This window comes from Neolamprologus brichardi, chromosome 12, assembly GCF_056152115.1.
Source record: "Neolamprologus brichardi isolate AB-2024 chromosome 12, ASM5615211v1, whole genome shotgun sequence".
NCBI lineage: Eukaryota > Metazoa > Chordata > Actinopteri > Cichliformes > Cichlidae > Neolamprologus > Neolamprologus brichardi.
In genome coordinates this window covers 1,136,667-1,163,969 of record NC_142115.1, presented here as the reverse complement: position 1 = coordinate 1,163,969, position 27,303 = coordinate 1,136,667, and the positions used below count along the sequence as shown (strand labels likewise).

General features: G+C 42.9%; 1 protein-coding gene across 1 annotated transcript; it reads left to right on the top strand.

The window, feature by feature from the left end:
- The first annotated feature begins 53 nt into the window (after positions 1-53).
- npdc1b (neural proliferation, differentiation and control, 1b) lies at positions 54-26,796 on the top strand. The gene is made up of 9 exons (XM_006802535.2): positions 54-383; positions 9,715-9,879; positions 12,643-12,732; positions 12,818-13,012; positions 15,847-15,913; positions 16,896-16,977; positions 20,997-21,076; positions 21,180-21,279; positions 23,720-26,796. The coding sequence occupies exons 1-9, from the start codon at positions 314-316 to the stop codon at positions 23,789-23,791; spliced, it is 921 nt and encodes a 306-aa protein (XP_006802598.2). The 5' UTR covers positions 54-313; the 3' UTR covers positions 23,792-26,796.
- Positions 26,797-27,303: the final 507 nt, after the last annotated feature.

The following is a 27,303-nucleotide window of genomic DNA, read 5'->3' as shown; positions in this document are numbered from 1 at the left end:
CTCAGCGGCAGGTGAAGGCAGTGCAGCGTGCTTACGTCATAGGCTGGCGTCGTTCTGCCACAGCTGAGCCTCAGCAGCAGCAGCAGGGACTGCTGTCCGGTAGGAGCAGGGCCGGAGGAAAAATGCAGACATCCTGCGGAAAACACACCGAGCAGCGTCCCGACGCCACTCGCTGATCCTCGTGTTTTCGCCGTTTTTCGTTGTTCCTTTGTCTGCTTGCGTCCCTCTCCTCTCTAAACACCGAGGATGGGGGAATGATCAGCGCCGCCACCATCTCCCCGTCCTCCGCCTTCGTCTGGTGTCTGTGCCCAGGATGAGGGCTCGGCTGCTCGGACACACGGTGGTGTTCGTTGCGCTTTTGGCGCTGAGAAGCTGCCTGGCAGGTAAGGAGACACATTTATGAAGCCGGGCCTCTGCGCACCATCAGCCTGGGAACAGTTATTACTGTGGAGGTGCTCTCTACAGAAATGCGTCTATGAGCATGATATCTAATGTTAGCCCAGTGAATATATGAAGCCAGTTACTGTGTTTGTTCCAATCAGTGTGCAGAGCATGTTGCTGTGAATATTATGGGATTTCAGTCTAAAGTGATTGGATGTTGTCCGCGTGCAGGGACAGAGTGTTTCTCCTGATGATGACTCAGATGACACTGAGTCAACAGCTGCATGAAAAAGAAGTTAAAGGTGATGCTACAGCTTGTAATGGTGGCATCGTGCTGGTCGTCTGAGTCTTTAGTTTCGAGGGTTAAGATGTGCACATATGTTTGCTGGCTGTAGAGCATGCATGTCAGCGCAGTGCAGACAGTGGGGGGGTACCACAGTAGTTCTCACCCTGTGATGTGTCGTGTTGTGTCAGGCTGGAAGACCACGACAGCACAAATCCTGTTAGGCAGCGAAGAGGAAGAATATGTTTTCCAGGTGTTTGTTAGCAGATCTGTTATCTAAACAGAGTGTTTGCTGTGGCCTGGAGCTTCTCAGGAGCACATTCCTGATGTCACAGCTGAAGAGCTCCCTGTCACAGACGTCAGCGGCCACGTAGAGTCGAGCTGATGATACAAGTCTGAAGTTCCAGTTCCTTTTATAGCTCATATCTACAGATCTGTGATACTTTTAAAAACAATATACATCATTTAAAAAAACAGCTGTTTGTGTTTCCAGTGGTGGATTAACCCACATGTGGTGCTTTAGTTATTGTGTGTGGCAGAACACATACAGAACTGATCCATAACATATCACAGTCTGTGTGTTCAGTGAAAGAACATGTGGCTCAGTTCACCGTGGTCGCCCACTGTGTCCAATACTTCATGGACAACAATGGTTTTATGGGCATTAATGGCCGTTTGTAAATTAGCGCTTGATGGATGCACAAACAACCTGAACACCTAAAATGTGCCAGGGATCAGCTGGTGTTCTTATCTTTTATCTTTATTAAAACAAAGGTTCAAGCGAGTGTTTGTCAGATGAATGAACTGTTAAGGATCTCGGTTCGTTCAGTTTAGACACGTCAGGCCTGTAGCAGTGACTGCTGATGAGCTAAATCTAGACTCCTGTTCAGGGTGTTCGACCACGACCTGATTATGACCGTGCTGTGATGGAGACCACAGCTGTTGTCTTATTCTGTGAAATGTGCTGGGGTAACATCTGGGTAACATCTGGGCACTCTGCCTAATGAGTGGACATTTAAAAAGTGATTTTTGAATAATTAAAGGTTTCCAAGTAAATGTTTAAGTCTCCGTAGCAGTTAATATTCCTAAAGAGGGATGTTTTTGCTGTACTGGAAATAAAAATTATAGAAATTTATTCATTTGCTTTTCATTGCCTGATTTATTTTAGCTTTGTTTTTGTTTGTTTGTTTTTTAGGTATAACGTGTAAATCCACTAGACTGTGTTATGTTCAGCAAACTGTAACAGTCAGAAAACAAAATACGAACTACCTTTGCACTAGGGCTGCCACAATTAGTCAACTAGTCACGATTACGTCGCCGACTGATTTAATAGTCGACGCGTCGTTTGAAGCTTTGTAAGATCCCAAAAGACGCAGGAATAAGTAGTAGGATTTAAGAGTGTAATAACGGACTGAAACAGAAGATGGCAGCACTGCATGTACAAGGATGCCAGCTGCCGTTAAACCCCGAAGAAGAAGAAGAAGAAGAAGCTGTGTCCCAGAATTCATAGCACAGTCCAGCTCAGTTTCCAACAATGGCGGCAGCTAGTTAGTTTTAATATTACTCTTATTATTCTTTCTGGGTCACAAAATAAACGTTTAACATGTTTTCAGGCGAGAATGTAGCTGTGTAAACCTCAAATATCTGCTCAGTTTATCAAGACACCACATATTTTCAAAAGCGCTCCGACGTTTTCGGAGACGTCTGTTAGCCACTAGCTCGATAGCTAGCCGGGGGCTAGGCTAACTAGAGCCGTGAGAGCACCGGACTCCCGGCAGATCATTTTCAAACCCACCGCTGTCTTTCGCTACTCAGGTTAAACATGATATATAAGTCACTTAGATAACTTAAAAATGTTATTGTTTGGCTTTTTTTCAGTATTTTATTTGTTCCTGAGTAAATCGGTTTGGCTGAGATTAAAGTTATAGTTTTTACACAGCTGAATAAACGTCAAGCAGACAGCTGATTATCAGAAGTGTGAGATGCTCGAGAATTTACTCCGGTGTCCTGTTATATTTTAGATAGCAAGGAGTTTATTAAACTTCACCGAAACAATCTGCAAATTTCATTAAAATTTAATAAACTATCATCTTGTCTTTATTGTTAGTTAGCACAGACCTTAAACACTTACAGCTGTAAGCTAATGATAGTTATATAAGAGCAGATGCTGCTGGTGTAATAAGCTGTAGTTTTACGTCCAATGGATGATGATCTGATTAGTCGACTAATCGCAAAAATAATCGGTGACTAATCAACTATCAAAATAATCGTTTGTGGCAGCCCTACTTTGCACAACTTTATAGAAAGTATGGCGATCCAATCTCATTATACACATGTGGAGCTGTTAATGCTTAATTAGGTCAATGCCAGTTTGATGCAAGCTATTATAGTTAAAGACTGTTAAAGTAACGAGGAAATACACAAAGTATGCTCATCCCTCTAAAAAAAACCCCAAAGAAACAAAAAAACCCTAAAATATTTTGGTGTACTGTTTCTTTACTACCCATTTGAGATTTGTAAGATTTTTATCAGAAGAATTCTTATTATATTTTTGTTTTATTTGTAACATATCACATTTTATTATATGTGTTTATTTCTATGTGTGTGTGATTATTAAATGACCACATACTCACATACATATTTATGTAAATGAGGGAAGGTAGTCAGGACTAATCTGATTACACTACCAGAAGGCAAGATTGTAGACAGGTACAAGGAATACAAAGAATTCCACAGGGAAATGGGAACCAACAGGCCAGGAAAGCCACAACCAAACACCTGCACAGGGTCACACAAGTCCTTAGGAACTGGTTCAGTGGGAAGAACCAGGATCGGACAGAGGCTCAGGCAAGTCCTGCTAAAAACAAGATCCGGGCTGTCAACACTGACGCCCTGCCTGTCGTCAGATACCCTTCATCACCAAGAGGCACCATCATGGAAGGGCTGGTCCCTGCACAGCATGTCCCACGGGCAGATAGAAGAAGTTATACTGAGAAATCCTACCAGTGGCTGGACTGAAAGACAGCACAGAGGCACTAATCATGGCAGCACAAGCTCTGAGCACAAGATCCATAGAGGCTGGCGTCTATCACCGCAGGTGCAGGCTGTGTAAAGATGAGACAATCCAGCAGGGTGCGTGGCATACATGGAGAGCCATAACATTACTGACTGGCATAGTAATACAGGAACATTTGTGCCGAGTATAGTCCTGGGATCAATTAGCCAGTGACTGACTAAGCCCCATGCCACCCTAAAATCATGGTTGTAAGTGTTAAGCTGACCATCTGTCTGTCCGTCTGGCCTAGATACAGCAGGCATGCCCTGACTGGCTTTGGGTGCCCACCAAGTTTATCATGGTAGGTAACAGTTGGTGCTGTTCTCTGATCCTGTTGGTCTGGTAAATGGTCTGTATTTGTATAGCGCTTTACTAGTCCGACAGTGGCTAGTACTAGTGGCTACATTGTAGCCACAGCCACCCTGGGGCGCACTGACAGAGGCGAGGCTGCCGGACACTGGCGCCACTGGGCCCTCTGACCACCACCAGTAGGCAACGGGTCAAGTGTCTTGCCCAAGAACACAACGACTGAGACTGTCCGAGCCGGGGCTCGAACCAGCAACCTTCTGATTACAAGACAAACTCCCAACTCTTGAGTCACGATTGTTTAAGTGTCTAAACGATCTTTGGGGACTCAGAATTCAGGAATAGAAACCAATATTATTGGCAAACAGATATGAAGTTCCTTTGTCTTTTAAGGAGACACACTTAATTATATTCATCTACGGTGTGTGAAGGTTTGTGGATTCATCACTGACGTCTGAACCTTCGACAAATAGTCAACACAGTCAGAACTTGGTATGTGGGACATCCACCCTTCCATTCAGGCCCTTTCTAAAACAGTAAACGTATCAACAGAAGTTCCAGATGTGTCTCTCAGGTCCTATGTAATGTCTTTGCCAGATTGTTTTCCTACTTCTCTAGAATGTTACATTCAGATATAGTTCATCAGCTGCAGATAGACGTTTAGGCTCTCTACTTTTTTCCATCTATTTATCCAATGTCCTCAGAATACTTTAGCGACTCCATGCCAAGATCTGGCAAATGTTAAGCTAGTGGATATGGAATACCTGACTTTAAAGTGCAATTCTTTTTATTTATCCAGAGAACAGCAATGCAACATTTCGAGTGTTGTGTACATTCCCACCTCTGCAAAGGATGCACCACATGATCAGTAAGCACAAAAACACATATTTGGACAGTGTTCTCATCATTCTAGGAGAATGTAATCACTGGAACGTTTGAAAAAGCAGAAACTGTTACAGTAACATCAGTGTGAGGGAGCTTGCAATATTGACATCAGATCTGACAGAGATGGCTCCCTTTCTTCAACCTCAGTGCTCTCCACCATTTCAGAGACTCCAATTTCCTCCTCAGCATCAGCTTCCTTCTGAACAGTTACTCCTTTCTTCTTTTCCACCTTTCCTCCCCGATGCATTTTCCTTTTTTTCTGGGGGTGAAAAAACCTCAAAGGAAAAAAAAAACCTGTGTCCTCAACTGGCAGATCCCACTGCTGCCACCAATTATGAGGGACCAAGCAGCCAAAGCAAAGAGGACACAGGCAAAAAAGTATCTTCAAAAAGGGTTTTCTTTATTTTAACCCTCAAAAAGTCCAAAATTAACAAAATTCAAAAACATACTTAGCAGGCCCATAAAAGAGGTCAACTAAATATAACTCCATGAAAAGTAATTTCCAGAAACTTAAACAAAACAAAATGAGACACAACTTAACTCACAAACTGACCTAATTACAAAGACACATGAGGGTAGCTTTTATAATGATTTGGCCAAACCATTTGAACACAATAGGGGGGAAAACAAAAAAACACACTAATAATAACTAAGCACAGAATAGCCTAACTAAACCTAAAACACCCTGCTCCTGGTAAGCCCATGGTGGGTCCTGCTGAGCAGGCATTTTGTTCCCAGAGTCCTCAGCCACGCCTTTTGCTCAGACAGGAAACAGCCACCGCCCAAACCAGGTAACTCAAAGAAAGAGAAACATAATTAATATAACAAAACATTTTAGAAAAACCACACAATGTTACTATGTGCGCGCCTCATAACATCAGTGTTAGGTTTAACCAAATGATTAATGAATTATATTAATGAAGAAAACTGCAAAGCAAACTAATAAAGTGAAAAATTGACTAATTTACCCCTGTGAAGACATGCACTGAACCAAGCCTTTGGTAAATCTGACCATGTGACATGTCTGCTAAGATCTGCCTACATCAAACAGCTAAAGGCTAGCTAGTCACAGTGAGAACTATTAATACCAGGACAGAAAGTGCACTGGTGCCACTGGTACTCATGTACTGGCCTGCAGTACCTGGATAGCAATAGAACCTACGCTTTTCCTGGATTACAGTTCAACACAATCAGACCAGGAAAGTTGGACTTTCTAACCTCCAGAGCAGAGGTGTTCAGGATGGGAGGCAGGGTCTCCTCTGAGCTCACCGTCAGTCTCAGCCCTAAACTCTTCACCCTGTGCATCCATGACTAGCTTGACACTGGCAGGATCGAGTATGCTGATGACACGAGCATCCTGGGCCTCATAAAGCTGCCGGAGGAGTCCACTTACAGGCACGTCATCAAAAACCTCACGGTCCAAACAGAGGAGAATGACCTCTGCAACATAGACAAAACATCTGAAATAAGATTTCAGGAAAAACGCAACAAACTAAAATAAAGAATAAACTGAACTCTGATCGTAGAAAATAATAACTGAAGTAAAACAAGTGCTTATGTGAAGAGGTGGTGCAGGAGTGGACGGACGCACGGCTTTGGGGTCCCTGTGGTACCAACTCTATCATCAGAGACGGTTACCATCCAGGCCACAGCCTCCTCTGAACGTCCAGCCTGAGCCGCAGCAGAGTCTGATGATATACACACAGCACGCTTCCACAACGGCTTCTTTCCTGCCACAGTTCCTGATGGGAGAAACAAAATAAGGACACACACACAATCTAATTTAGTTGGTGCAATACACATTTCAACATGCAATACATCTCTAAATGACAGAAGTTTTCTCATACCACAGCTCTCTGAAACTACCTGACATCTATATTTCTCTGACCCTGACTCTCAGCTCTGCACAATATTTTCTATGAACCCACATCTAGTGTTTGTGTACAAATGACAAATAAAACACTTTATGTGTATCTTTAAAGGCTGTTTGGGAATCATCTTGTTAATACAAAAATTAGTTTTACACATGTTACACTGTGTTTGTAGACACAACACCCCTTCATAGGCTTTTTGATGCTTGAATAATTTATACGTCACCATTTACTCTGTTAACTGACTTAACTGACTTGGTTAAGAAAGCCCGTCAGCGTCTCTTCCTCCTCAGAAGACTTAGAGACTTCCATCTGCCACTGAAGGTGCTCAAGAACTTTTACTCCTGCACCATCGAGAGCGTCCTGACGGCAAACATCTGCACCTGGTTTGGGAACAGCAGGACAGACGAGATCTGCAAAGAGTGGCGCGCTCAGCCGAACGCATCATTCAATCAGAGCTCCCTGACCTGCTGTCCATCTACACCAAGCGGTGCAAGTCCAAAGCTAGGAAGGTTATGATGGACCTCTCCCATCCCAACAATGGACTCTTCTCACTGTTGAGGTCTGGGAAGCGCTTCCGCTCCCTTAAGACCAAAACAAAGAGAATGAGGAGGAGCTTCTTCCCCCAGGCTATTCAGCCCTGAACCAGGTGTAGGACTGGACTCTCCCACACATCACATCACCACACGCACCACCACACATTTCCTATAATTTATAATCTTTATAATCTCTTTCTGCTATTTGCACATTTTTTACTGTAAATTTCTAAGTTAATTTGTAAATTTTGTAGTAACCTGTAAATTGTAAATACTGTAAAACTTTTTCCTGTCATTTAATGGTCGGGCATCGTACAGCTACAAGCATTTCACCCCCATGTCATACTGTGTATAGTTGTGTGTGTGTGACAAATAAAATTTGAATTTGAATTTGAATTTAACACACACAAAAACTGTTTGTTCGGGTACAAAGATTAGACTGAAAATGGTTGAAAAAGCAGCCAGTGTCCATAAAAACGACCAAAGCCTGGAGAGCTGTTGCTTGGGCAGATGTTCCAGAGACAGGAAGTGCAGTGGTACAGACCAGAACATCTGGTTTAACAAGCTGTACCACCACATCTGTTGTATCTGTTTGCTTGTTCATTACACACCACTGTACAGTTGTGTACAACGTTGCTGTTTTTCCCCTAAAAATGACCTCTGACAAGAAAGCCTAATTTCTGCTATTGGACACCAAAGAAATGTCAACTTTCACAAATTATGCAAACATGCAAAACACTTAGCCATGTCTCAAATCAAAGACATTTCTTCTGTCTTTTTTAAACTACAAAACAAACATCTGGACAGTTTGTGCAATGAGCTGTTTTATACATGTAGTTCTTACAGTTTAAGTCCAAAGAGTTGGACATTATATTCCTCATTTCCAGTTAATACTTGTACAGCTGCTGTTATTGTATATATATATATATATATATATATATATATATATATATATATATATATATATATATATATATATATATATATATATTTATATTAATATTTCTTCATACATTCTTATATATTTCTATACTGTGTATTGTGTATTTTGTTGTACAGTTATTTTATTTTCAACTTTATATATTTTATCTTATTCTTTCCCAGTTAAATTTACCCTTCATTCTAATTTGTGTTGTACAGTTATCTCATTCTTAACTTAATTTTTATATTTTATTTTATTTTATTCCTTCCTAGTTAAATTCACCCTTTTTAATTTTCATATTTATTTCCTATCTTATTCATAGCCTTTTCTTTTTTCTTTAGGTCACGAGCAGTTGTCTAAGCATTTCACTGCATATCGTACTGTGTATGTGACAAATAAAATTTGAATTTGAATTTGTGCTGACAGACTTCCTTCTTTGTCACAGCAGCTTTTTCTTCAGCTTGTAGAAAAACAGTTAAACAAAGTGGGCTGATGTGGCCCACAGTGTAAAACGAATCTGACACCACTGGCTTAAAGCTCCTTTAAAACTTATCAGGCTAATTGTTAATTGGAAGGAAGACACAAAGACATGAAAGAGCTTCATTAAGACTTTGCTCAGTACTTTATATTTTTTATAAATATTTAGAAAATTAGCACCAAACTGAAGAGAATATCTCGTTTGATATATTTGTCCCTCAAAGACTTTTTCAAAAATATTAATAAAATGCTACAAACAGTAGCTTAGCCTCGCACATAGAATATCTCAGAGTACTTTAGTCCGGCTTGTTCAGCTCCTGTGTGCGTTTGTGATGCATAAAGAAAAAAAGTTAGCAGCTTGTTTCCTGATCTGACAGAAACTTGTTCATTTGCAAACAGACGTGTAGTTTCTATAGAAGTCTGTCAGGAAAAGACGTTTTTGCTCATTTCATTTTCTATTGAACACGATGAGATGAGCGTTTTGTAAGGTCGTCATTAGCATTCAGATGTGTATAAAACAGGCTTCAGGACGGTCCTGCTTAATCACCTATTTCAGTGTCACTTTGTTGGTTTCACTTATGGATCTCTGCTTGTCTGCTTTTTTTGTTTTTACACTCAGTGTAATGTAGCACGGCTCAGTTATCACCGCACACGTCTGTCAGAATAGCTGTTCTCTGTCTCGAGTGAATATTTGTTAGAAATTGAAGCTGCTGGAGAAGAATATCGTGTGTTTTTATGGCTCCATACTGGTGCTAACCAACAGAGGAGGCGTCGCTCTGTTGGTATGTTAACAAATATCTAAGATCTAAAACATAATGAATTGTGTGCTGTTGTAATGATTCTGTCACTAATGGCCTGAGACAGTATTTCACTGTAAATCAGGGAGCAAAATGTGACCACTGAGAAACGTAATTAAAGTAAAATAAAAATAGAAACGTGAGACGTCTTCACTTCAGAGTATTTTGAATAATAGTGCTGTGTCGTATGTTCATGTACAGGCTCTCCTCTGTGCCCTCGGAGTTTAGAATGTGCCCTGGCAGGAAGACACTTCTGCCGGCCTGGCAGCTCCCACTGTGGGCCTTGTCTGCGCCCCCTGGTGGAAAACTCCAGTGGACGCTGCGTGGTCAAGAGGAGACATGCTCCTCACACTCATTCTGTTAAAGGTAGGTGCTCCTACCTCATATTACTCCGACTCTTTTCACAGATGAGCAGAATGTTCTGTATTCACGCAATTAGATTCTGTCTTCCAACTTGTAGTGCGTATTAGTTCATGCAGAACATGCATTAACTTTTTGTACAAGATCTTCCAACAGGTAACCTGAGAAATAGTAAATATGTGAAGTCATGGGAGTCATGTTTGACCAGGACATGTCCTTCAACGCACATATTAAACAAATATGTAAGACTGCTTTCTTCCATTTGTGCAACATCTCTAAAGTTAGAAATATCCTGTCTCAGAGTGACGCTGAAAAACTAGTTCATGCATTTATTACTTCCAGGCTGGACGACTGTAATTCATTATTATCAGGAAGTCCTAAAAACTCACTGAAAAGCCTTCAGCTAATCCAAAATGCTGCAGCAAGAGTCCTGACAGGGACTAGAAAGAGAGAGCATATTTCTCCTGTTTTGGCTTCCTGTTAAATCCAGAATTCAAAATCCTGCTCCTCACATACAAGGTCTTAAATAATCAGGCCCCATCTTATCTTAATGACCTTGTAGTACCATATTACCCTATTAGAGCACTTCGCTCTCGCTCTGCAGGCCTACTTGTTGTTCCTAGAGTATTTAAAAGTAGAATGGGAGGGAGAGCCTTCAGTTTTCAGGCCCCTCTTCTGTGGAACCAGCTTCCAGTTTGGATTCAGGAGACAGACACTATCTCTACTTTCAAGATTAGGCTTCAAACTTTCCTTTTTGCTAAAGCATATAGTTAGGGCTGGACCAGGTGACCCTGAATCCTCCCTTAGTTATGCTCCAATAGACGTAGGCTGCCGGGGGATTCCCATGATGCATTGAGTTTTTCTTCTTCACTCACTATGTGTTAACAGACCTTATACAATTCTGAAGAATTTCTCAGGTTTTGAACATTGAAACCAGTTTTTCCAGTAACAAAGTATTAAATCTCCAGTTCCTGATGGTGATAGAGGGAATCGGAGTGTCTGTAACATCCATCATAATGGAGCTGCTAACTAAACAAGAGTGTGAGTGGTGTGCTGAGGAAGAGGAGATGAAATCCCTGAGAGTGGGATGATGTGAACGCTGCACAGACAAAGTCACTCAGACTGTGTGTAGACCTGCAGATTATAAGTGTGGTGTCAGTGACCAGAGAGTGAGGTGAGAAACAATGTAACAAAGATGATGATGATATAGCCTTTATTCGTCAGTTGCAGGTCTTTTGCCCACAATCGAGATGACAGACTGTACATACAATACAAACATCACATTGGGGAGACAGGTCAGGCCAGGTAGTGAGGAAAAAAACATAGAAATGTGTAACACAGAAGGATAATACAGGAATGCACAGATATCAACACAGCATAGCACAATAAACACAGACAGCAACATGGGAAAGAGTTCCAGTGTGTACATCTGATCTGGGACCGCTGCAATCTTTGACTGCGCCTCCAACTGACCCGATGTCCACAGATGGGTCATTAACATTTGCTCCATAGATACTAGTACTACATACATGCATATATAGATTAAAGAAGTATTATTGATCTAACTTCTGGATCTGTTATATTGTTGTTCATTAATATGGCCACGCCTCTTTGGTAGAGTTGGAGAAGTGAGTGTGTACAGACGGTTTGGACACATGAAGCTCCGCACCGGAAACACAACGACTGCCTGCAAACAACTCGTTTAACCATTAACAATTTCCTTAGAAGCAGTTCTAAGTGTGTGTGTGTGTGTGTGTGTGTGTGTGTGTGTGTGTGTGTGTGTGTGTGTGTGTGTGTGTGTGTGTGTGTGTGTGTGTGCGTGTGTGAGTGTGTGTGTGTGTGTGCGTGTGTGTGTGCGTGTGTGCGTGTGTGTGTGATGAAACATTCTTCATAATGAGGCTGATGCCTCCCAGGAAAATGGCCCATTAGACCCAGAGCATCTGCAGCCCTCCAACGGTACTGAAGACTCAAAGCCATACGTCTCCATGACAACTGCGTGACCACTCCAGCAGAAGAAGGAGGGAGGCCTCAGACTCAGTGAGCCCTCATGGTCAAAGGTCAAAGGGCAAGAGCTCTAGAGAGCCAGAGGTCAGCTCTCCTGGAGCACTGGCATGTCTCACACACATACAAACATACCGAAGATGCAGGAGCCCATAGCCCCTCCCACTCGTCACTGTGGGGAGTGATATGTTGGGTGCATGTGTTGGTGTATATGAGTGTAGGAGGAGCAAACAACAGTGCTATTAAAACTGTTCCCCCTGTGTACATCAGCACAGCTCTGGTCACACCACCTACTCCATACTGTGGTTGGATGTATAAGTAGGAGACAAGTCCAGCTCCCTGATCCATGAGAGGCCCATCCATGTGCAGTCTGTGTAACGATGCGCTCCCAGCGTGGTCGAGAATGGCCGACCGATCATCCTATTCCAGATACAGACGGAGAAAATGACAGTGGTGGTAGACAAGCAGAAGAAGACGGCCGTAGTGATCGATGTAGCGATGCTGAATGACAGCAACATCAGGAAGAAGGAGCAGGAGAAGCTGGAGACGTACCAAGGGCTCAGAGAAGAGCTGGAGAAGATGTGGGTGGAGGTAACGGTGGTCCCCATGGTAACTGGAGTACTTGGTGCAGTGACCCCCAATCAGAGATCTCTGTCCAGAAGAGCGCAGTCCCAGGAACAGCTAAGATACTGCTCGGTGGTGGCCCTGAGCTTTAGTAAACAAATGTTTAGATGAAGATGGTAAGATCCTGGTGTTGTGTTCCTCCAGATAAAGCGAGCCCATACCCTGAACTCGACGAGGAGATTGACTTTCTCTCTGCAATCATCAGGGAACAGAGACCCGAGTCCTACAGCTCAGGTATTACACTCTTCTTCTTATCCATGTTTGCTATGTGACAAAATCCCCTAATGAAGTAATAAATCCACACTTTTTCTTGCTTTAGCCCCATCCTCCCAGGAGATCACGTCCAAGCAGTTTGAAGAGCATGGCTACACTCACAGAGCATCTTCTGTGGAACAGCCTCCTACTCAGAGTGTCCTGTTAACCAGCATCGCTTCACCCACCGCTAAAAACCACACTGCCGCTCTGAGCAGTCCCATCATCCTCCGCTACCCTCCTGATGACCACGTCTTCATCAGTAAGTCTTTCTGTCCTTGAGTTAGGACCCAGCTTAATTTCAAGAGAGCTATAGAGTCGTTTTGAACAGCAGACGTCACCTTACAGAGGCCGCTGTGAGGATTCAACGTAAACTACTTTTCACCACATGTGTGAAAAAAGTAATTGTGCAGTAAAATGGAGCCCTTAGATAAAGCCGACGCCTCCTCCTGATCTCACTGTATTTCAGTCTACCAACATTGTCCTGAGTGCTGTGGTGCGTATTTAACACACACACAGTCTGCCCCGGGGCCTCCTCCCGGTGGGACATGCCTGGAACACCTCACCCAGGAGGCATCCTTGTCAGATGCCCGAACCACCTCAGCTGGCTCCTTTCGATGTGGAGCAGCAGCGGCTCTACTCTGAGCCCATCCTGGATGGCCGAACTTCTCACCCTATCTCTAAGGGAGAGGCCAGCCACCCTTCGGAGGAAGCTCATTTCCGCCGCTTGTATCCGCGATCTCGTCCTTTCGGTCACTACCCACAGCTCGTGGCCATAGGTGAGGGTAGGGACGTAGATCGACCGGTAAATTGAGAGCTTCGCTTTTACACTCAGCTCCCTCTTCACCACGACGGACCGGTGCAGCGTCTGCATTACTGCAGCTGCAGCCCCAATCCGTCTGTCGATCTCCGGCTCCCTTCTCCCATCACTCACGAACAAGACCCCGAGATACTTGAACTCCTCCACTTGGGGCAGGACCTCATCCCTGACCCGGAGTGGGCACTCCACCTTTTTCCGGCTGAGAACCATGGCCTCAGATTTGGAGGTGCTGATCCTCATTCCCGCTGCTTCACACTCGGCTGCGAACCACTCCAGTGCGAGTTGGAGGCCCTCACCCGATGAAGCCAACAGAACCACATCATCCACAAAGATCAGAGATGAGATTCTGAGGCCATTAAAGCGAAAGCCCTCCGCCACTTGGCTGCGCCTAGAAATCCTGTCCACAAAAATTATGAACAGAATCGGTGACAAAGGGCATCCCTGGCGGAGCCCATCACCCACCGGGAACGAGTCCGACTTATTGCCGGCAATGTGAACCAAGCTCTTGCAACGGTTGTATAGGGATCGAATGGCCCGTAGCAATGGGCCAGACACCCCATACTCCCGCAACACCTCCCACAGGACACCCCGAGGGACACGGTCGAATGCCTTCTCCAAGTCCACAAAACACATGTAGACTGGTTGGGCAAACTCCCATGCACCCTCAAGTATCCTCGAGAGGATGAAGAGCTGGTCCAGTGTTCCACGACCAGGACGAAAACCGCATTGTTCCTCCTGCATCAGAGGTTCGACTAGCGGACGAACTCTCCTTTCCAGCACCCTGGCATAGACTTTCCCGGGGAGGCTGAGGAGTGTGATCCCCCTGTAGTTGGAACACACCCTCCGGTCCCCCTTCTTAAAAATGGGGACCACCATCCCGGTCTGCCAGTCCACGGGTACTGCCCCTGATCTCCACGCAACATTGTAGAGGCGTGTCAACCAGGACAGCCCTACAACATCCAGAGCCTTCAGGAACTCGGGGCGGACCTCATCAACACCAGGGGCTCTGCCACCAAGGAGTTGTTTAACTGCCTCAGTGACCTCGCCCCCGGAAATTGGCGGGTCATTCCCCTCATCCCCAGACTCTGCTTCTTTGTTTGCTTTCTTTGTTTTGTAAATATAATAATAAACGTGTGATTGTGCCCTTTGAAAAACACAATCACACGTTTATTATTATATTTACAAAACACCACAGTTTTTGTCTCGGTCGTTGTCATTTTGTTGTGTTTCTCTGCGACACCTTAAAGGTGTCCGTGAAAATATTGTCTGACATTAAACCGTCCGTGGAGCAAAAACGGTTGTGACTGCTGGTGTAAAAGTCTTAATCCAGTTGGACCATCATCAACCAGTAGAGCTCCTCAAACTGACTTCCCTCTAGAATCGTGTGTAGCAAAAATGTAACCTGCATTAAAACCACAGTCCTCACACATACACTTTTTAAATAAATCACTTTATCAACGTGAGACCTCATCAAAATGATCAAATATGCAATCATTTTCAGTGCCAATTTAAATTTGAATTATAAGTTATTCATTAAAAAACACATAAAAAAACCCCTAATTATTTCCCATGCTCTGAGCATTAAGGGGATGGGCCACAGGTGGGGCTTGGATATGTCAAACATTAGCAACACAGCTCATTTGATTGCATTAGTGTCTTGGTGTCAGATTTAAATTTTTGCACCCTCTGGACACCACTGTGCCAAAAATGGACACGCACAGTATTTGCAATAAAACCTTCAAACAAGTGCACGCGTCATTGGTACCAACAGACATAATCATGTGACAAAAATACGTAAAACCAGAGGGGATGATGAGAATTTCCCCAAAGAGATGCTGACTTGGATTTGCTATGGTCGGTGTGGGAGGCACATGCGCTCAAGCACACGTAATCAACAATTCAGCCTCCAGCCAAGTTCATGGGTTGTCAAATACACAGTTGTCAGTAACTCGTCCTGATGTTATCACGGCATGTGTATCAAGTCAAACTAAGCCCCGCCTACTTTAAAATCTTGGGACTGAACCTGAGTTTAAAGCAGGACATGACAGACCTCAGAAGTTGCTGTGATTGGTTCTGCCACACTGCATTACTGTTATCAATGTTGTTGTCTGTGCAGGAACAGGCCTGACTCACTCACATCTATTTATTCTTAGCTGCTGTCCTTTCAGCTTCCCTCATTTCTCCAAGCTTTCACTAAAGGATCATGTCTTACTCTGATGTCTGCAGACCAGCAGACTCTTCTATCATTCATGCTGTCTGTTGGTTTCTCCTCTCAGTCATGAGCAGCGTCGTCACTGTGGCAGGTACCCTGGCACTGCTGGTAGCGTTGGCCTGTTGGGTCAGGTAAGCTTATTATTTTCTCTCTAAGGTGCTGCATGAACCAAACAGTCCCCACTATCCCTCTCAGGAGTGGACAGGATGGCCTGCAGCTCCACTGTAGACGTATCCATCATCATTATAGTCATTCTGTTAGAGATGCTAAAGTGATCGGAACCATTTGATTTACAGTATTTCCATGTAATTTATTGTTTTTCTTATAAATCTTAAAAAGAGATGACAAAGAAACAGCTGTTCAATGTGCTCATAGAGAGAACAGGAAACTGCTGTACGGACAAAACGTCTTAATCTTTAAACTCAAGTGTTTTCCTTCCCTTTAGATTCAGACACCGACTGAGGCTCACACACACACGTCCTTAACCCAGTGTTTTTGGGGTTTTAGCTGTAAACTTTGCCCCACCCTGAGATCCTAAGCGCTCTAGAAGAGGCAGTCACATAGAAGCACACATTTCTATATTTTTCTGAATTGACTTTCCCTCACTAGTCTACCCATCCCTGCCAGTTCCAGGTTTCCCGGGAGTACGTTGTTGGAAACTGTGGACAGTCTTCCTTTCATTACACCACTACAGGATGGAGGTTTTTATGGTCTGAGAGTCATTTGGGTGCCACACTCCACATACGTATTACTGAGGCGTGTTCTGTGAAGATTGATGGAGAAAAAAAAATCTATTTTTAAATGAATCTGAAAGATAACAAAATATTGAAACATAGACAGTTTTCAGACCTGCAATGTACTCTATGGTTTCTTAAGTCTTCTTCGTGGCTTGTTTGCATGTAAGTCACAGAGAGCTGAGCTGTTCCAACCAAACTGGGAACAACAGAGTCAAGAGCTGCTCATTGGCTCTTGTTGTGAAATTGATAAGATAATGTGTTTTGAACGTTGTGTCACTGTTAATGTGTTATAATACAACTCATCAGCTCTTCTCAGTCAGCTCCAAATGTTTCACTGTGTGTGTTTTGTTGTGTTTATTTTGTTTTATTGTTACAGGTTTCAGAAATGTGTTCATATGAATCAGAAAGTGGACTACCCTTCATCTGGACTGATGAGTGCTCAGGCATTCGAGAATTTGGTGAGGAAACAATGTGACTAAATGTTTGGGAGAAAACACTGAAAATACTTTTGTCTCAGATCACCACTGTCTCCACTGCTGAGCGATGCAAGGATATAAACTCTACCAGCAAAGCTCCACATGCAGTACATAATCTGCTGTTTAGTGAGCATAAATGTAAACAATGTAACCAAACACCCAAAACGCCTTAAACAAAAATCTGATGAACAGTATAGAAACAGGAAACACAGGATCTGAGATATTTGACCTTCAGTTTCCACCTGCTGCTCACAGGAGCCTCGTCAGAAAAGCCCCATGAAAGAATTGTTTGCCAGAAGCAGCTCTTAACCCTTCAAACCCATACGGAAAAGATATATATAAATCATATAAAGTTTGTATCTGTCTTGTATGAAACTTGTATGAAAAGCATACAAGAGTGAAAACACATATAAGATCCCTTTAAAAATTATATAATGAAACTTGTATGTTTTGGATACTTACTAACAAAATATATGAAAGTAATGAGAAAGTGGCCACTTTCATGAGTAAATCATATGTTTTTACTATTTCTTTTCCATATGGGAAGTCCCAACGTTGAAGCAATCACTGGAAAATTAAATTTTTTGGAAAATGTTTTTTAAAAAAATTCTGTAGTATTTTGCATATTTTTATCATATTTGCTACATCAGACTTTTTTTGCAATGTATCAAATTTATTCTAAAACAAATCCAGCAAACTGATGACGTAGACGCCTCGAAAACTCAAATATATTGCACTTGGCTTTAATGATTTAAATAAGGGAGAAAACAGTAAGGTAACAGTAACTACATAAAAACCAGGCTGAAAATCAGTGAATTCTAAAATGACGACTCTAAATGTAACACTTGTGGTTTAAGTTATCACCAGTATGTGAGAGATACTGAGATCAGGAGAGGAACCTTCTGTGGGCATCTGTAAAAAGTCATGATGGAGGCTCTAGGATGGATTGGGGAAAACTGATGTAATTATGAATTCAGAAAAGTACCATCTGTCACGGCCAGCGGGGGCAGACTGTGTGGAGAGTGTGTGTGGTGGACCCAGGCGCGAACACAGGCGAGGAGACGGGAGTGAACTTAAACTGAAAGCGAGCCTTTATTTGGGCTGATGCAGAAGGGAGTAGACAAAACATAACAGGGACAGAGACTGCAACTAACCAAAAACCTAAACTGGAAAAACTAGCCTGACTGAAAGGAATAACTATGACCACCGTGAACAGAATGCTGTGCAGATGCATGGAAACTGTGAACCAAATGGCGTGACGAAACAGACATGAACATGACCTGCACGCAACCTCATCGTGCGGCTGCATGAAAAACAACATAAACCAAATGGCAAAGCAACGAACAAAGGAAGACTGAGGACTTAAATACACACATGAGGCAATCAGGGGAAGTGGAGACACATGAGAACACAGCTGACTCGAATGAAACACAATGACAATACAGAGGAGAGTAACACTAACTACAATGAACAAAGAACACCAGACTCTTACAAAATAAAACAGGAAACACGGAGACATGGAGATAAAACATGGCATGAACTTAACCACATAGACGTGAAACGTAGACGCAGGAACCAGGGAGACTGAGTACAGGCGGAGATGACAGAAATAACTAAGAAATAAGGTCTGAACAGCTACCTAGAATTTAACTAAATTAAAAATGAATACAAAAAATACGTAAAACTCAAACACTGGGTCACATGACCGTGACATCATCAGACTTTTTCCCTGTTAAAGAGATTCCCTGGTGGATGTCTGCCTTTGGTTCTTATTCCTGGAAGCTGCTGTGCTCTGCTGTAGGTCCACTTGCCCTTCTTCTTCTTCTTCCTCCTTTCCTTCTAAGATTGTTCAGTCTCGAGTCTGCCATCGTATTGTTCCTCCCTGGTAGTTGACAGTACACACACCGGGTGGATCTTGGAGTACAGACGATCCCAGTGCATTCTTCTTTGGCAAATCTCTCAAGCTCCTCTAGATTCGGTACTCTTCTGGATCGTGATCTTCATTCAATCCCACAGATGTTCAGTGTGATTAAAGTAAAATCTTTGTGCAGGCCAGTCAGGAATGTTCACTTTGCTTCTTCATCTGTTTTGGATTGTGTAGGAAGACAAAGTCATGATCCAGACCCATTTTTTGCTGATGAATGATAAAGGTGTTCTTTAAAAATCTTTATAAATACATCATTCTTTCTTCATGATTCCTTCTACCTTGACAATATTCCAGTTCCAGCAGAATATCTGACAGCTAGGATGGTGTAGGTCAGGGGTGTCGAACTCCAGGCCTCGAGGGCCGGTGTCCTGCAGGTTTTAGATCTCACCCTGGGTCAAGACACCTGAATGAAATGATTAGGTCATTACCAGGCTTCTGGAGAACTTCAAGACATGTTGAGGAGGTAATTTAGCCATTTAAATCAGCTGTGTTGGATCAAGGACACATCTAAAACCTGCAGGACACCTGGAGTTCGACACCTGTGGTGTAGGTGTTGATTTCCGGGGTATGTTTTTCCCATTCAGCTGACTCCTCAGGACTTGCCTGACCCTCTGCAGGTATTTGGTGGTTGCAGGTTTCCTAGTGGCCTCTTCCTGGTTTCCATTTGCCTGAGTAGCCGTCCTCAATGTCTATATGTTGCTTTCTGGTAGTTCGATCCCCTCAGTTCTGTACCTTTCCTCTCTTTGTTACCATCCGACTATAATACTCTAGTTCGAATGACATTCCCACGTCATTGTTGTACATTCTAGTGGTGTGGATCAGTGAGTCGATGTCTGGTTCACTCCTGCCACACAGCTTGATGTCATCCATGTAAGGGAGGTGGCTGACAACTGCTCCATTCTGTAGTCGGTACCCATAGGCAGCCTTGTTAATGATCTGGCTGAGGCCCATACAGAACAGTATTGAGAGATTTACCAAGCCCCCTGAGCCCCCTGAGCCCCCTGAGCTTGGTAAATCTTGTGCTATTGGCTAAAGGTTGGCCTCTAGTGTTGTACACCACATTCCTATCAAATTCCTGATGAAGATTCTTAAGGTTCTGTTATTTCTACAGTTGTAGGCATTCCAGGATCCATGTTTGGGGCACTGAGGGGATTACTTGTAGTCAACCCATAGTTAAGGTTTTGTCCCTCTGGTGTTTCTTCCTTCCTGGCACCCACTCATGTGCTGAGCCACGTGCCTGTTAATCTTAGCCGCTATGATGGAGCTTCCATGTGGTGCTGAGCCAAGTTATGGCCAGGAGTTGGACGGGACTGGTTCCTTCTCAATTCAATTTTATTTATATAGCGCCAAATCACAACAAAAGTCGCCTCAAGGCGCTTCATAGATACAGAGAAAAACCCAACAATCATATGACCCCCTATGAGCAGCACTTTGGCGACAGTGGGAAGGAAAAACTCCCTTTTAACAGGAAGAAACCTCCAGCAGAACCAGGCTCAGGGAGGGGCGGGGCCATCTGCTGTGATTGGTTGGGGTGAGAGAAGGAAGACAGGATAAAGACATGCTGTGGAAGAGAGACAGAGGTTAATAACAGATATGATTCAATGCAGAGAGGTCTGTTAATACATAGTGAGTGAGAAAGGTGACTGGAAAGGAAAAACTCAATGCATCATGGGAATCCCCGGCAGCCTACGTCTATTGCAGCATAACTAAGGGAGGATTCAGGGTCACCTGGTCCAGCCCTAACTATATGCTTTAGCAAAAAGGAAAGTTTGAAGCCTGATCTTAAAAGTAGAGATAGTGTCTGTCTCCTGAACCCAAACTGGAAGCTGGTTCCACAGAAGAGGGGCCTGAAAACTGAAAGGTCCTTGGAATCAGGACTGTCATGCCTTCAGTTATTGTGGGGGTGTCTCATCCATGGACACTCATGGAGTGCAGTTAGCTTCAATAATGTCAGCGTCTGGTTGCTGTCCAACTCTTCGGGCTTGAGGCTCTTTCTTGCATGTCCACCACTGTGATGGTTACTTGTTCAGGAAGGGACCTTCTCATCTCCCCTCTACCCCTTGTTTACTTCCAGCTTGGGGACAAGAAGCTGGCCCACAGTGCTCAAATGTACCACTACCAGCACCAGAAGCAACAGATGCTCTCCCTGAAAAAGTGAGTCGCCCTCCCTGCACAGACATGTTCATCCTACCCTGGCATGCGTATCTCTATCCTGTCTCGCTGTTATCCTTGCTGAATATGTGTGTGTTTTCCGCAGACACCGGGTTGAGCCAAAGGTTCCTGACTCCGCAGCCTCAACAGATGAGGAGAATGAGGACGGAGATTTCACAGTGTATGAGTGTCCTGGACTTGCACCAGTGAGTAAATGCTGCATTATTCTCTCCACATTCAGTAAAAGTTCAACGGTGTCGTTGTGATGGTGTAATGCTGAGTCAGTGGAATTCATCAACAAGAAATAAGGGTGACATTAAGGCATAATGTGGGTGCAGATGCAGCCACTGAACTGACAGCACAGTGTGAGTGTGTGACAGATTCCTGACTGATCACAGCTGATGTTTGGCGGGAACGATATTCCCCGCCTGTGACGTGAACGATGCAACCATGATAATGCCCCAAAACAGCATTTAGGAAAACTGTTGGTGTGTATCCAAAAGCAGTGTGATGATGCATTCATTTACATGCTGGCTCCACTGTATATTTATATCTTTTAAATTGGTTCAGGGATTCAGTAAACTCTGACACAACCGGCAGTTCTCACCATTTACGCTTTCCCAGTAAGTCGTCAGTCACAGTGGAAACGACCACAGTCATATCTGCTTATTTCAGCTGTCTGCCGCTAATCTTAGTGCATCACTTTTGTGATGTTAATACTCTGGTTCAAAAGTGTTGTGCTGTGAAAGGGATGCTCCGAATCCAGGTACATGTCCTGCAAATAAGAGTCCAACCTGCAGTATTTAACTAGTTAGTAGGGGTGCAACGATACTCATATTGATATTGAACCGTTCGATACAGTGCTTTCGGTTCGGTACGCATATGTATCGAACAATACAAAATTTTTATTTATTTTATCAACTTTCCTTCTGACGATGCTGTCTGTGTTGAGCGCTCAGTGGATCTGCGCTCAACAGTGCAGCCTAGGCGGAGTAGTTGAAAGCAGATTCACTGAGCGCAGCGCAAGCTAGCGAGACAGAAGCTAAGCTCTCCTTGCAACATGGCAAATTGAACCTCCCCCACCCTCATTCAGATCTGGCGTTTGGAACTATTTTGGTTTTCATGTGACGTATGACCCTGAAGGTAAGCGAGTCATGGACTAAAGTAAAACAGTATGTCGGATGTGCCACGCAATGCTCAATTACATGGGTGGGAGCTAGTGTGTTAGCGCAGTTAGCTCGTTAACGTGTTGGCCGTCCAGCCCCACACACGGGGCAATCCGCGGTAGCTCGTTAACGGAGATTTGCCGTGTTGTGGCGTTAACGTCATTTCAGATTAACGCTGACAGCACTAGTGGGAACACAACGAATATGACTGCACATTTACGCCAACATCATCCTCGTGCAAAGACAAGTGGAAGCAGACAAAAACAACAGGCACGCATGCTACAAACTTTACCGAGTCATTTAGACAGCCGTTAGCACATGATTCTCCTTATGGGGACCTGATATGTTTAATATGCTGCTGAGAATATAGCCCAGAAGAAGCGTATAGTAGAGCTTTTATTTTGGAAAGAGACATTTCTCTGTAATAAACTCTCTTTTCCAAAGATGAGGGATTCCTCCATCAGATAGATTTATTTTTATTACTTTGTTGTTTCAGCAACATTACATTTAAAAACTGTACTTTTGAGTTAAAATATATATTTATAATTTTAATAAATGACAAATTAAAAAGGCATGAACATTTTTTGTATCGAAAAAATATCAAACCGTGACACCAAAGTATCGAACCGAACCGAGAATTTTGTGTATCGTTGCACCCCTACTAGTGAGCTAGTTAGGCAGCTATGGGTGTAAAAACTCCATGTGCTGACAGGTAAGAGAGAATTAGAAGTTATTAACGTTCAACCTGGTCCTAATGAGCCACTATGCAAACAGCACCCACAGCCAGCACTTTAAGATATGAACATGGGAGATTATTTACAGCTGATACTGATTTTATACATTTTCTGTGTCATTTCCTGGGATTGTGCAATCAAACCACCATCATCATCATCATCATCATCATTGTCATCATCATCATCATCATTGTCATACCCGTCAACCTGAATTAAAGGAATAAATCACACAAAAGTTATGGGAAACTACAGGAACTGTCTGAATAATGACAATGAATAAATAAACACTGTAATAAGTATTTTAAAAATTATTATGTAGATTATGTCATTATTATGAATTCATTATTATGTAGCTGTCTTAACAGTAGTTTTACTAATAATGTATGGATTGCAGTGACTGAAAGTTAGTTGAGCACTCACTGTGGCAGGGTTTGTATCGTCTCCAACGCTGTTTCTGTGTGAAGAGCAGGAAGGTTTCTCAGAGATTCTCTATGCAACACTCGAGCCTTTCAGCTGCTCTTTCACTCTTTGTGAACTCTGCAGAGTCAGAACAAAGACTTAGAGTCATGAGACGGAAATGATGGAACACAAAACAAAAAATAAGAGCAAAGTAAGCGCAAAGATATATGAGAAGCATAAGCAAACTAAGGAATAAACTGATGACATTTAACAATAACTGAACTTCCCAGAACCAAGACAGGAAGTTAATCTAAAATCTTCCCCTCTGTCTCTTTCTTCTCCTTCAGACGGGGGAGATGGAGGTGAAGAACCCGCTGTTTGACGACTCCACCCTCTACCTGCAGAGACTCCACAAATGAACCTGGACACAGACATTTCATGCTCTAAACGCAGCACCTGTATGTACAAATAATTATTTCAGTGGACAGATCTGACACCCTAAACAGCCAAACTACATTTCCCGTTTTGTTTACATATTTCTTTACTGTTTATTACACACATATTCAACCATACATGCTGAGTATTTATGAGCTCACTGATAGAACAGGCTTTGCTTTTATTTCAGCATTTTAAAAAGATGTAATGTTGATATTTCCTGAACTCAGCTCAGCGACTTCTCTTATGTGTTATGTACTCGTTGTTTTTCCGTCTTGCTGACACCATGTCTACATGCATCTGCATTCTTACAGCTATATATTAGACAAAGATAACACAAGTAAATTAAATGTATAACTGAAGGTGTTTATGATTAAGAGGGAAAATCCATACCTGCATAGCCCTGTGTGATGAAGTGAACGTGGACTGACGAGACAAAGGTTGAACTGTCTGGAAGATGTGTGTCCCGTTGCATCTGGTGTAAAAGTAACACAGCATGGGCCATCACACCAGCAGTGATATATGGTGCTGCTGGTGTGACAGTCTGGGCTGTTTCGCTGTCTCAGGACCAGAAGACCTGCTGTGGTAAATGCAACGACCAAAACATCCTGAAGGAGAGCGACTATCTGTTTGTGACCTCGAGCTGAAGCACATTTGGGTTCTGCAGCAGGACAGTGATCCAACACACCAGCAGGTCCACCTCTGAAGGGGTTAAGAAACACAAAATGAAGACTTTGGAGTGGCCGAGTCAAAGTCAAGACCTGAATCTGATTGAGATACTGTGGCATGACCTAAAAATGTGGTTCATCCTCAGAAGCTGTTCTGTGTGACTGAATTACAAGAATCGTGCAAAGAGGAGTGACAAAACTCCCCGACAGGACTGCAACAGACTTCCAGTCATCACAAACTTCAGATTGCAGTGGCTTAACCAGATACACACACACACACACACACACACACTCAGATGGTCTTGTATATTTGGTCTACAGCTGATGTGTTTTCATGGTTTTGTGAGCTGTAAATAGTGGCTGATATGTACAGGAGCTATCTTACCTCTCAGTCAGTCAGTGTGGCAGGAGATCCTGAGCACTGTGTCAAATACACATCTGTTATTTCTTAATGTGAATTTGTATTTGTTGGGAAAAGACAATGTCATGTATAACACGTTAAACTTGATGCGTTCGACTGTTGTACCCATTGTGACGAAAGCAGCGAGGAGCCACGCCTTCATGTTCAACATACCCGCCCAGTTTTACTTTGAAGAGGTCTCGATCTGCTGAGACGTCAACAAAAATATGAAAAAAAGGAAGATTACATGTAGCTGTGGACACGTCGCCATAAAAGAAACTTAAAATCAAAGAATCCAAACAAAAGAAACAACTCAGAATATTATATATAAGAAAACGGCGCCAACCACAGTCCCCAGAAATATACAACTTAAAGCATCGCAGAAACAGCGTTCCCTTTATGCATCAACAGCTGCAGTGTGGGATTGAATGAATGAATGAATGAATGAATGAATGAATGCTTTATTGGCCATATGCAGAGGAATAGAACCCCCCCGACTTACACACACAACATAGACATCACATGGGGATACAGGTCGGAGATCGGCAGCGTTTCAGAAAAACACTGAAAAAGTACACAACAATGGGAAAGTACAAGAGGAAAAAAGGAGACCTCTGCTCATGCTGGCACCTATGGGAGGACAGCATGAGAACAGGATTGCAGCCTTTTCCAACATTGAACTGATTCCAAAGCTTTTAAATTTACTCCCTGAGAGATGGGGACATTTTTAAATGTATTCTAGATGCAGAGAAACCAGGACATGTGTCGGCACACATTGGATCAGGTTTTCTTTCCTTTGTCAAATCTATGTTTGTGCATTTTACTTTGTCCTGCATAATAATCACTCAAATAACATGAAGTTTGATTTATGATTTTATTTCAATATTATGGATTGAATGTTACACTCACTGTTACAATATTTCCATCGATGCATAAATGCAAACTTGCAACAAATGCTCCCTTTATGATCGTTCAAACTGTTTACCTGCACTGTACAGAGTGTTTCTGTCATTTATCATCATGTAAAAAGGCCATCCATATAACTCAGCTGCCCGTGTCCCAGGGCTTTTATATTACACTGCATTAGTTTTATCCTACTGAAGGTTCAGTATGTAGTCCATGTAGTGGGCTCTGCTTAATAAAGTGCACCGTTATAATGCAAAAATCTCCTTTTCTTTGCAGACTTCATAACGGTCTCTGTCACTAACAGTAGAAACTCTGGATTTTTGTGTTGACTGGGCGTTCTCTGCTTTCCTGTACTAGAGCTGTTCGTCTGACCTGGTTAGGACTTAATATGCACAACTGCCTTTCTATATATCCTCATATCGCCCCGCTCCATAGATATTCTTCATACATGTAGAATGAGTGTCCAGCTGCAAACAGTCCAGGAAACCTGGACGTAACCGCGTCTCTCAGGAAAGTCGCTGTCCGCGGCTCCTTTCTTCATCCTGCTGCCGTCCTCCTCGGCCTGTCAGCACTTCCATCCTGGAGGAACACATTAATGTGCACTGGAGCTGCTCGTGTGCTGTACGAGTGTCCACATCCAAACTCACATATGTACCAGGGAATATTAACACGGAAGCCCTTTACTATGTTAAACAGACTGTTGAATCCAAACCTCTTAAGCTTGTGCAGCAAAATGAGTCTTTGGATGAGGAATTACAAGAAGAGATGTAATTCTCATGTTTGTCTTTTTAAAGACGTTTGCAGCTTGCAGCAGCTTGTCTTTATTTGCTCTTTCTCTGAGTGTTGTAAAGGAACTGTACAACAAGTCTTTCTCTACATGAGCTACATGTGAGACTGTTTGAAGGCTAAGTGTTATGATTCTGTACATTTACGACAACTTCATTACTTCATGTTTAGCATGCTTGTGGATATACCAGAGCTGAAAGAAATAAATATTTATATAATCGCTATCTGAGTAGTTGTAAAGTGTTTGTTTTTCTTTCTTTGTTAGTTTTTTGCATCATCTTAATCCAATAATTCATAGGTTAGGGAATGTTTCTGTCCAATCTTAATTCAAGGAGGAACGTTTCTCTGGTATGAAACTAACCCTGCTGTTTCACATATGCAGTAAACATGCATCGACATCAGCACTGTGACAACTATACATTATCTTTTTGTTTTTGTTAATAAAATAAAATTTGAAATATGATGGTTATGATTAAGACCTGAGCACTCTGTGAAAGCCTTACTGTATCTGCTCTGATTATTGATATTAAACATACTGTTAAACTCGTGAACTTCTACACATGCATCAGGTCTTTTGAGGATTTGGAGAATATAAAAAGGCTCCACAGCGCCACGTCTGAAAGTATTCCCAGCGTACAGCTGACCATATGGTCCACAGCTGTAACAACCCAACACATAAAAAACGCTGTGTGGATCCGTGGTGTGTCACATGTCTTACTCTTTCAGGCACAGCTTC

Bases quoted from the DNA above. Each gene is read 5' to 3' on its own strand.
- npdc1b (XM_006802535.2), top strand. From the start codon at position 314: ATGAGGGCTCGGCTGCTCGGACACACGGTGGTGTTCGTTGCGCTTTTG. The intron at 13,013-15,846 runs GTAAGTCTTTCT...TTCTCCTCTCAG, and splicing joins TGATGACCACGTCTTCATCA to TCATGAGCAGCGTCGTCACT. The intron at 16,978-20,996 runs GTGAGGAAACAA...GTTTACTTCCAG, and splicing joins CTCAGGCATTCGAGAATTTG to CTTGGGGACAAGAAGCTGGC.